We start from the raw sequence: 12,583 nt of genomic DNA, 5'->3' as shown, positions 1-12,583 counted from the left end.
ACCACCGAGGCCGGTAAAGTGTACTTCAACATGACTGCGTTACCACCGAGGCCGGTAAAGTGTACTTCAACATGACTGCATTACCACCGAGGCCGGTAAAGTGTACTTCAACATGACTGCATTACCACCGAGGCCGGTAAAGTGTACTTCAACATACATGTAACTGCGTTACCTTTTGAATTGACTTTTTGCTGAGATCGGGCTGCAAGAAGCTGTAGCTGCTGTTCAGGCTGGACGGATTGTCGGGTGGGGGGGAGGAAGGTGGGTACAACATTTCACTCGGTGTGGTGCTCATGGAGCGTGGATGTATAATACTGACGGTAGGCGGCGGGTCTGGGTACACGGGATGCATCATCCTCCCGGCACTCAGCGATTGGTGGAGGTGACTCGGCGGGAAGACACTGTTAGGCACATCGATGATCAGGTCAGAATCACAATTTGGTAAATCCTGTCGGAAAGAGAAAACACAAACATGTTACATATATACATGTATGATGGATGCTTGGCCAGATCAGAATCACAATTTGGTAAATCCTGTTGGAAAGAGAAAACACAAACATGTTACATATATACATGTATATATATCTGACGCATGCTTGGCTAGGTCAGTCAGAATCACAGTTTGGTCAATCTTGTCGAAAAGAGAAAACACAAACATGTTACATACATATATATAATGTATATATATGACGGATGTTTGGCCAGGTCAGAATCACAATTTGGTAAATCGGGTCAAAACGAGAAAACAAATATATATATATATATATAATTACAAACTTCCCACCTTTATACTATTTACTCTATTCTGATTGGATGACATTTGTTAAAAACTGAATGTTAACATGCGAGAGAGAGACTGTTTATAGTGAACTGTTTCAAACTGATGTGTACATCAGTGCTACTTAAAACAGGTATTTTCATTCATTTTTAGCCTGTGGTGGTGGGGGTTTCCGTGCACCTGGAAATCCCCCATAATCTGCTGCTGGATAAACCTCAAAAGATGACATCATTAGGTCAAATGGGACGTCATTACGTAAATTAGCTCATGGAAAGGACATTAGAAACTGATTTTTGTATATTTTTAACTAAATATAGGTGTTGTTTGTAACTATAAACATTGTTTGTAATTTTTTGTTAATTTATTGATGTATAACAGTCATAAATTTAGTATAAAAGTGCTTCGCTTTGCTATGCGACTTTATACAATTTGTGACTGTTATACATTGATAAATTCACATAAAAACGACAAACAGTTCTATATAAGACCATGTTTAAAAACACTGATCCTAAGTATTATGCAGTATTATTTTAGCTGTATAAATTACAACTTTCTTACTGTCAAAACACAAATACTTTTAATTTTCTTCAAAATGTCAGTTCAGCTAGGGTAGATTTTATTTTTGAAATAATCCTTTAAATTAAGACTGGATATAATCTATAACATCCCCCAAACAATCATTTCAATTATTTTCAAAATGCAACAGACCCATGCAGTACTATAAATATTTGAAGAGTTCAGGTGCAAAACGCGATATATCCATTTTTCATTTTCAGTAAAAATGGATTTTTTAATTGGCGTATATCGCGTTTTGATAAAAGAAAACCCCGGGATTTACCCAATACAATTTCATAAGGATCAATCGCGTTTTGCAGCAAATCAGCGGGCCTATGATTAGCACTTACTGACATACAATAATGGCTTTAACTAAAAACTAGAAAGAAAATGGTTTATATCGCGTTTTGCGCCTGAACTCTTCATTTGATGATTATACAGCTAGTATACACAGCCAAGATATAATATACAACTGACCTGTTCATTTTCAGACACAGGGATGGACGGACTTGGAGATAGACTAGGTTCCCTTTGTTCTTCTTGACCACCCCGCTCTTCAACGGCTGAAAAATATAGAAATTAAGGAACCATTATTAATATGCAAGCTATATCAATAACCAACTTTGTCAGCATGTTAGGTCTAAAATTAACGAGCTACTCTCGATTCACTAATATCAAAACCTATATTAGCTCGGCCATTTACCTTTCGACCGACCGTTCAAAATTGCGCCAAAAATTTCCTCAACAAAATTGCGCACCACTTTCTCTTTGGCATTTAACGGCTCCATTCAAATTCCATAGCACCACCACCACCCCCACCCGCCTGCTGCCGATTCAATCGGGCTGCTGGTGCTCCTTGCACCTGCCAGTGCAGGCGGTCCCTCCTTCCCCTCCCCCAACCTTTCCTGTCATGGACGGAAGAGCTGGCCAAGGCCGGCTCTTGTGCCCACGACAGGCGTGCGCTACAACAGCTTGCTCTGAATGTGCACGTAAAACCCTATGACATGACGTGACAGCATGTTGGACAGCCATGATGACAACTTTCATATAGAGCTCTATAAGGCCTGAAAAAAGTTAAAAGTTTGTTTTGTTTAACACCACAACTAGAGCACATTGATTAATTAATCATCGGCTATTGGATGTCAAACATTTGGTAATTAATTCTGACATGTACATTTTTCGATTAGCAGCAAGGGATCTTTTATATGCACTTTCCCAGACAGGGAAAGCACATACCACAGCCTTTGACCAGTTGTGGTGCATTGGTTGAAACAACCGGCCTCGGTGGCGTCATGGCAGGCCAACGGTCTACAGGCTGGTAGGTACTGGGTTCGGATCCCAGTCGAGGCATGGGATTTTTAATCCAGATACCGACTCCAAACCCTGAGTGAGTGCTCCGCAAGGCTCAATGGGTAGGTGTAAACCACTTGCACCGACCAGTGATCCATAACTGGTTCAACAAAGGCCATGGTTTGTGCTATCCTGCCTGTGGGAAGCGCAAATAAAAGATCCCTTGCTGCTAATCGGAAGAGTAGCCCATATAGTGGCGACAGCGGGTTTCCTCTTAGAATCTGTGTGGTCCTTAACCATATGTCTGACACAATATAACCGTAAATAAAATGTGTTGAGTGCATCGTTAAATAAAACATTTCTTTCTCTGGTTGAAACAAAAAAAAACCCAATGAGTTGAATGGATCCACTGAGGTGGTTTGATCCTGTGACGCAAGCACCTCAGGCGAGCGCTCAACTGACTGAGCTAACTCCTGACCTCTTAAAAAAAAATTAAAAGAATGAAAGTCGACCAATGAGTTATTGTTAAGAAGTTTCACCATCAGGGTGCTGGTACTAGGATCTGAACCCAGTACCTATCAGCTGATAGATTTATTATGTCACCAAGGCCTTTGTGGGGGCGGGGTGTAGCCCAATGTTAAACCGTTTGCTTGATGCGTGGTTGGTCTGGGATCGATCGCCGCCAGTGGGCCCATTGGGCTATGTCTCGCTCCAACCAGTGCACCACGACTGGTATATCAAAGGCATGTGTTATCCTGTCTATGGGATGGTGCATATAAAAGATCCCTTGCTGCTAATCGAAAAGAGTAGTCCATGAAGTGGTGACAGCGGGTTTCCTCTCTATATCTGTGTGGTCCTTAACCATATGTCTGATGCCATATAACCATAAATAAAATGTGGGCTACTCTTTTCGAATAGCAGCAAGGGTTCTTTTATATGCACCATCCCACAGACAGGGTAGTACATACCACGGTCTTTGATATACCAGTCATGATGCACTGGCTGGAACGAGAAATAGCCCAGACTGACCGTGTATCGAGCAAGCGCTTTACCACTGAGCTATGTCCCACCCCTAATAAATCCAATAAGTCACAGCAATACATTTAAACTGTTCTACAAAATCTAACAAATAATATATAACATTAAAATGTCCTACAAACTCCTACTCATAATATATTACATTTTCCATAAAAACCCAGGACTATAACCCACAAATACATTTTTTTTTCTAACAAGTGAAAAAGCTATTTCTCATTCCAGCCATATATATATATATATATAAAATTTTTTTTTATAAAAACACTATAACCCACAAATACATTTTCCAACAAGTGAAGAAGAAAAACATCACAACAATATTATGCAAACATTAGCACAGTATAACTGACTGCAGGATGTAGTACATGAGGACATATTCAAAAGGGTCCACATCATAAATCTATGTTGAAAAGGATCCTGGCTGAATCACACATCAGTGACAATATCTGTGTGTGTGTACACACCCACAGGAAATGTAATGTTGAAGAGATACATGATACAGATGAGAGGAATGCACACACCCTGTACCTTGCATCACCTGCAGCCAGGTATGTGCGTGTCACATGATGTAAAACCTGGCAAAGTGTTCAAGTTGGAAACTAGAAAAAGAGGTCATGCATTTAAAATTGCTGCATCAGGTAAAGCGTCAGCTCCGACGGTATCGTTAGCACATTAACAAAGTACAGTCTATCCATCCATATATCCATCTTTTTGAACATCATCCAAACAATTTGTATGTCCATCTGTCAAACCGTCCATTAATCCATACATCTATCCATCCAAATAATGTATATGTCCATCCATCAATTAATCCATCTTCCAAACAAGTATTGTCAACCCATCCATTTGTCCAGTCTTCCATAGGAGTCATGTTTATCCATCCATCGATCCGCCTATCCACCAAAAACCCATCCATCCATCCATCCATCAATTCAAAATATTCCAGCCATGCTTAAACAAACGCTTTACCACTGGGTTACGTCCAGCCCCTATTTTTTTTAAACACATATTTGTAAATTTTGACCTCAATTAAACACTTTTCACTTAATGTGCACTATGGTACCTAAACATTAACAAATTTAATAAATAAATAGAAAAATAATATATGAATAAGTAATAAATAAAATAAATAAATAAATAAATAAGTAATTGAATAAATAAACAAACAAATAAATTATCAAACAAGTAAATACATTTTACATTATTCCAAGCGGTCAGTCTAGAATCGATCCTTGTCGGTGGGCCCATTGGGCTATTTCCTGCTCTAACCAGTGCGCCACGACTGGTATATCAAAGACCGTGGTATGTACTATCCTATCTGTAGGATGATGCAGATAAAAGATCCCTTGCTACTACTGGAAAAATTTACCAGGTTTCTTCTCTATGACTGTGTCAAAATTACCATATGTTTGATATCCAATAGCTGATGATTAAAAAATCAATGTGCTCTAGCGGTGTCGTTAAACAAAACAAACTTTAACATTATTTCAACAAAATAAACTATATCAGTCCCACCAGCATCAAGTAGAATTTGAAGTGTGAAGTACGCGATTGCAATAAATATGTTGTAAGCCAATTCATCATCATTGTTGTAAGCTAGCTGATGTTGGAGATGGATGGCTGCATGATGTTGTCATTGACAATGAGACGTGATTCATCACACGTATGTCTCTCTCCCTGATCAATGTGCGGACTGACATTGTATCACTACATCTTTGTTATATAGTCGGCCCATCACTTCCATCTCCCTGTGAGATACATATATACAGTACACCCGGTGTAATAACTCGTTTTATTGCACCCTGTCACGTTGGGTCAGGAACACAAGTTGCCGGGAGTCACCTATTGAACATTTTCCTGCCACTTAAGTCTTCTGGGTTTTTTGTGTGTTTAGTTTTTTTAACAAACTCACATCCTGTATAATGTTATTCATAATCACATAGGAGGGGCAGGATGTAGCTCAGTTGTAAAGCACTCGTCTGATGCGCTACATTTCTCCATTTGCTACTAATTAAAAAATGTAGCGGGTTTCCTTTCTAAAAACCGGCTTCAGTGGCGTCGTGGTAGGCCATCGGTCTACAGGCTGGTAGGTACTGGGTTCGGATCCCAGTCGAGGCATGGGATTTTTAATCCAGATACAGACTCCAAACCCGGAGTGAGTGCTCTGCAAGGCTCAATGGATAGGTGTAAACCACTTGCACCAACCAGTGATCCATAACTGGTTCAACAAAGGCCATGGTTTGTGCTATCCTGCCTGTGGGAAGCGCAAATAAAAGATCCCTTGCTGCTAATCGGAAGAGTAGCCCATGTAGTGGTGACAGCGGGTTTCCTCTCAAAATCTGTGTGGTCCTTAACCATATGTCTGACGCCATATAACCGTAAAATAATGTGTTGAGTGCGTCGTTAAATAAAACATTTCTTTCTTTTCCTCTCTAAAACTACATGTCAGAATTACCAAATGTTTGACATCCACTAGATGATTATTATTATTATTTTTTTTTTTAATAAATAGTTTATTGCCCCAGAAATATGTTATGATAGTGTCAGGGTTGGGGCCCTGATTTCACTACCTTACAAAGTACATAGCAAACAATATACTAATATATACAAAAGGAGCAGTGACAGAAGTGGAAATAAAAAGAAGATTGAAAAGAGAAAACTAAAAATGAAGTTATAGATATACTTCCAAACTGGCGTCATACTTAAAATTATACACATAACAAAAGTACTAAGTGTCTCAGTTGTGGCCTTCTAGAACGTTTAACCATGGTTCCCAATTGTCGTCGAATTCTGTATGTAAACAGTTTTTGTAATATATGTATTTTTCTATTTGTATCTTATCTTTAATAAAAATTCTTGATACCAGTTTCATTTAGTGTACTCTTTTGTAATTTTGATTTATATATGTAATATTTTATGTTAACAATTAACCAGTTTACAAATATATGTTTACTATTTATAATTCCAAATAAGACTGTGTTCCTATTCAACTGGGTATAATCACCTTTTTGTAATAACCATTTTTCTATAATACTCCACTAGATGATCATTATTAAATCAATGTGCCATAGTGATGTCATTAACTAAAACAAAATTTAATTTAAAACCCCCCACCTTGCCCAGTGGTAAAGTGCTCTCCTGATGCACTACATATTTCCATTAGTAGCAGGGGATCTTTTATATTCACCATATCCCACAGACAGGATAACATGGGATTGATCCCCGCAGGTCAGCCCACTGGGCTATTTCTCGTTCCAGGCAGTGCACCATGACTGGAATATCAAAAAACTGTTGGATGTGTACACTGGCTGGGACGATAAATAGCCCATATACAGTATGAAGTTTGTTTTGTTTAACGATACCACTAGAGCACATTGATTTATTAATCATCGGCTAGTGGATGTCAAACATTTATTAATTTCAACATATAGTCTTAGAGAGGAAACCCGCTACATTTTTTCCATTAGTAGTAATGCACCATCCTACAGACAGGATAGCACATACCACAGCCTTTGATATACTAGTCATTGCGCACTGGATGGAGCAAGAAACAGCCCAATGGGCTCACCAACGGGGTTATCCAGTATGAATGCTCTCACTGAAAATAGTGTATTTTACTTTTTGTAGCCACATCATATCCAAGGAATGAGCCCTTAATGGGAGCTATCACTCTGGCTTCCCATCACTCTCTTGGAACTAGTTCAAGGGGAGTAGTTTTTAGCTCCCCTAAGCATGAAAAATAAATATATATATATAATATTGCTATATCACTAACACAGGTGTACAGGGTCCCATTTTCATAGGGGAATAAGCTGTTTTTTTCCCGAATTAAAGAAAAAGCCAGAATCTGAATAACAACATTTATTCATATTAGTGTTACTACCAAACAACTATATAGGGTTGCAAACGAATCACTATTAATTTTTATATTAATTGCAACTACATGTAATTTTGAGGGTAGAATGATGGAAATACATGGTAAAAGAGTCTCGGATTAGCACATTTTGCCCGAATATCTCTACAATTTTTGCCCAAATTTAAGGTTTTGCTCCAGCACTAGTAGTCTTGTACTCGTACTAAGTAAGGCAAATTTTGAACAGCAGTCAAGTAAAACAATACCTGTTGTGAACTATACACAGAAACAACTTAATTATATCCATTATAGCCTATGCAGCTATACAAGGATGTTTCAGGTACATCAATGAAAAGGGTACTCGTGCACCAGGCTCACTTAAGATTCATCTCTATTGTTAGAAAAAACATCACTGCTTGACTGCAGACAACATGCATTTAACCTACATGTATTAATCACAACTGGTACATCAAGATCCACTGTAGTTGCCGTCCATAGAAAGTGCATGTAAAAGATCCTTGCTGTTGGTGGAATAATGTAGCAGATTTCCTCTAAGACTATATAATATATCAGTTTTATTAAATGTTTGACATCATGTGTTGTAATGGCGTCTTTAAACAAAAACCAACCTTCATCACAATGGAGTGTGCATTTTTAGGGATAAAAACTAGCACTTGCCCTTGGAGTCTATAAATTGCTTAGGATGAGTACAGTTTAAATGACACCAGTCCTACAGGCCAGTTACCGGTAGGTAATGTGATTATTATTCAGTCATACTATTTTTCAGGATTGGCCACCAGTGTTGTATTGCCAACCAATAATGGGGACTAACAGGCACAGTTTCCCAACCCTTCAACTTCAGGATGAATATGTATGGGTGTTTTTCCTGATCAAAATAATACACAAATATATATAAAATGTGGCTTGCATCCTCCCCACTACAGATTGCACCTCGAACTTCAAATATTATGCATTGCATGGCTAAGGCTCTGACTGGTGAGGTTTTTCATGATGACTAGTAACTTGTCTTGGCTGCTATTCCATCCACACCCACCCACAGGCCAATGGAAAATGGAAATGTACATAAGTAAAGTTTGTTTTGTTTAACAACACCACTAGAGCACATTATTTTATTCATCATCAGCTATTGAATGTCAAACATCAGGTAATTTTAACATAATAGTCTAAGAGAAAGAAAGAAAGAAATGTTTTATTTAACGATGCACTCAACACATTTTGCTTACGGTTATATGGCGTCAGACATATGGTTAAGGACCACATAGATTTTGAGAGGAAACCCGCTGTCGCCACTACATGGGCTACTCTTTCCGATTAGCAGCAAGGGATCTTTTATTTGCGCTTCCCAGTCAGGACAGCACAAACCATGGCCTTTGTTGAACCAGTTATGGATCACTGGTCGGTGCAAGTGGTTTACACCTACCCATTGAGCCTTGCGGAACTCAGGGTTTGGTGTCGGTATCTGGATTAAAACTCCCATGCCTTGACTGGGATCCGAACCCAGTACCTACCAGCCTGTAGACCGATGGCCTAACCACGACACCACATAGTCTAAGAGAGGAAGCCTGCTACATTCTCCCATTAGTAGCAAGGGATCTTTTATATGCACCATCCCACAGACAATATTCTTTATGAGAAGGTGATTTTTATAGTAAAATATATCCATTGTGTCAGGGCTCGAAACTATGGTGGCCCAAAACATAATAATGGATGTTGGCAAATTATGGTAAGAGAATCCCGAACAAGATTTTAATGTGGAATACAAATATTAATAGGGACTCATATGGTATACCTCTAAAGAAAATCCCTCACATAATAATATTTGGGCGGTTAACGTCATTTGTTTGTTAATATTTAAGTCACCTAAACGGGACATTGGTTGCATTTGGCCACAGGCCATTTCAAGCCCTGTTGTGTATATGAAAGAAACATATCTAAGTGCCCTCTATATACAGGTAGCTCATTACAACTTGACAATGATTAGGGATATTGGAGTCAGATGGGCTGATGGAGGCTTTGCCCACCTTAATATGTTAAAATGGTGGAAACACTGAATTTCAAATGTTCCAGAATGGGAGGAGCGCATCTACAATTTAAAAGCTTACACAGCTTTCTGTTTTCAAGGTTAATCATTATTTGTATGTATAAAGCTCTCATATTCGCTATAATACGTTCTCTCTGATGAGACTAACTATAACAGTATTTATTTACACTATACCACTTAATTAAAACTGAAAGGATGAAATCTGTATGATGTATTCTCTTCTTCACAACACCCCAAACCAATAAAACAATAAAGCAATTTAAGAACAAGCATGCAATTATCTTCTGAAATTTTGTTTTTTTATTTCATGACAATACCTAATTAAAGACACCATAACAGATTAATGAGGCTGTTTGTAATTAACATTAATTAAGCTAATCTTGGTTGAGTGTTACTACAGAAACCTACTATAACACTATGTACAAGGCAATATATTTATAATGATCAAAGTTCAAAAGGAAAAAAAAGAAAAAAGAAAAAAAAAAAGAAAAAAAAAAAAGAAAAAAGAAAAAAGAAAAAAGACACCCCCCCCACAACAAAACAATTCAGCAACAAAACCATCAAATCTCCAAACATAAATAAAAGAAATGGAAATACTATGACAAAATACCTGGAAATGTGTTATTAAACATCTTCCTGAAATAGTCTTGATCACTACATATATTCCAGTTCACAAGATCTACTCTCTCAGACATTGACAACAACTTCCAGACTTGGAACGTGTCTGGGAAAACCGATCAAATGCTGTGACGATGACAACGATGTTCATATTTCATCACATGGTGATGTCTCCTCATCAACACACCTGCGCCGTACTCAGGTGTCTGGCCCCTCATCCCACAGTCGCCTCACAAGTCTAATCTGTTGGTCTCCAATCCGTCAGTCATTGAGACATCATATCAATCTTGGAGACAGGATCAGAGTACCCATAGGTGTTCGTGAGGCTCCGTTGGGACACTCCCATCTTAATGATATGTTCTCTTTTACAGGTTTTGGTGCGTGTTGGGTTTTTTTCCATTTCTATTTGCTTGATTGAGATGTATCTATTTTTGAGGCAGCTTTTTAGCAATTCATGAGGCTCCAAAGGGACAACCCATGTTAGTATTTCAATAAAATAACATCTGCAAACTTTTTTCTACTTTACATTTTTACTGTTTTCTAATAAATGAATATATTAACAGTATTTATTTTGAATATTAATTAGAAATTAACTCTATACTTTATTAACAAGGTACATTACATATTACAGTTCAATAACATTTAAAAAAAAATGTCTGGTGACCTCAATCAACCTCTTACAAATACTGATGTGACTATGTGAAGTACATGCAAAATCCCACATTGATTTTTCACATAGGTTATTCTTGTCTTGCATATGCATATATTTACCTTATTTCGACACTCAATAGCTGATTTGTTTTTGTTTGTACTGGCATGTCTTTAAATATTAATTAATTTATTTATTCATGCATATATAAACAAGTTAAAAGTTTGTTTTGTTTAGTAACACCACAAGACCACAATGATTTATTGGATATGTAACATTTGGTATTTTTTACATATAGTCTTAGAGGAAAGCTGCTACATGTTGCCATTAGCAGCAAGGAATCTTTTATATGCACTTTTCCAGATATACTTTATAAAAAAAACCCCAAAACCCAGATGCTTTTTTCTGCATTCTAGGGCAATCTGAAGGGGAAAAAAGTTTAAGTTTTGATATTTTAAGCAGGATTCACAACACCATGCAGTAGATTTTGTATTTGTTTAAATTGAAAGGCCACATTTTGGCTGTACCACTTCCTATGGCCTTGGACAGCCTTTGATATCAGTCTGGGCATTGGTTGGGACGTAAAAAAAAACCATAACAGAGACTGGGTGCACTGAGGAGGTCTGAACTTAAGACCCAAGCACCTGAGTTATGTCCCTCCCCATATTAGAGAGAAGATTGTCGTATACTCTTCATATTGATAAATACAATGCATGCAGATATGAAAAGGAAAGAGATGTTTGCATAAAATCTTAACATACCCATCAAAGTGTTTAATCACTGGATAATATTTAACCATTAAAAACAAAATGCAAATGTCATACTTGCATGGTCAAGAATATAATGGAAAGTAAATATGTTGCAGCGATATAAACTGCTCCTTCTGCCAAGCAATAAAATATCTTTTAGTCAGTTTTTTTTACATATACTAGAGCACATATTACATACCAGCATTTTTCCCCAAAAGTGATCTAATATATGCCAACTATATCAAAGGATTAAGATTAAGATTGGTTCTATATTTCACACTTCAAGCAAACATTCCACAAATTTGTTTTACTCTAATACCTGGGCCAAACTTAATGGGGTGAAAGCAGAAGGGGTATCTCTCTCCCCTCCCCCCCCCCCCCCCCAGTACAAAAACATACCCTTTTGGTTCAAAAATGCCCTTTTTGTCCACTTGTACAAAGACTGCATGTTACTGTATTCCGATTTTTATTTTACTGCAATTACGCACAGCAATCGGGAATGCTGTGGACTATATATATATATATATACAGTGAAATTCCTCTAAACCTTACACCCTCGGGACCAAGTAAAAAGTCTGGTTTTAAAAAGTATCAGGTTTAGAGAGGTTCTCTTCTACACAGATATTTAAAAAGGGACCATGAAAAACGTCCGATTTTGAGGGAATTCCGGTTTACAAAGGGTCCAGTTTTGAGAGGTTTAACTGTATATATATATTTTTTTAGAACATGTTTTTAGTCGTGAACATTTTTTTTTATTGCAGGGGTTGTGCATCCTTTTTTGACACCCAATAGCTGATGCATATTTTTGTACTGGGGTGTCTTTAAACATTCATTCATTTCCCTGTTATTATTTTTAAATAGGTATGGCCCTGATTACATTGTCTACAATCAAACCTGCTCTAGTGGCCACCTGTATTAAGCAGCCACCTGTGTTAAGAAACCACATTTTTAAACTCCCAAATCATCTAATATAGTATAAACCAACCTGCAT

The 12,583-nt window shown here is 37.6% G+C and overlaps 1 protein-coding gene across 1 annotated transcript in view; it reads right to left on the bottom strand.

Annotated features, from left to right (window-relative positions):
- The window catches only part of LOC121389234 (ras-responsive element-binding protein 1-like), a 51,951-nt gene that overhangs the window by 12,291 nt on the left and 27,077 nt on the right, over nt 1-12,583 (bottom strand). Inside the window, exons 2-3 of the mRNA XM_041520833.1 lie at nt 1,811-1,896; nt 173-448 (exon numbers count right to left, since the gene is read on the bottom strand). Of these exons, the coding sequence (XP_041376767.1) occupies nt 173-448; nt 1,811-1,896 (362 nt within the window). The remainder of the gene's footprint in view (nt 1-172; nt 449-1,810; nt 1,897-12,583) is intronic.

The sequence above is a fragment of the Gigantopelta aegis genome, chromosome 14, assembly GCF_016097555.1.
Source record: "Gigantopelta aegis isolate Gae_Host chromosome 14, Gae_host_genome, whole genome shotgun sequence".
Taxonomy (NCBI): Eukaryota; Metazoa; Mollusca; class Gastropoda; order Neomphalida; family Peltospiridae; genus Gigantopelta; species Gigantopelta aegis.
Note: the sequence above shows the minus strand (reverse complement) of the source record. Positions and strands in the feature narration are given on the sequence as shown.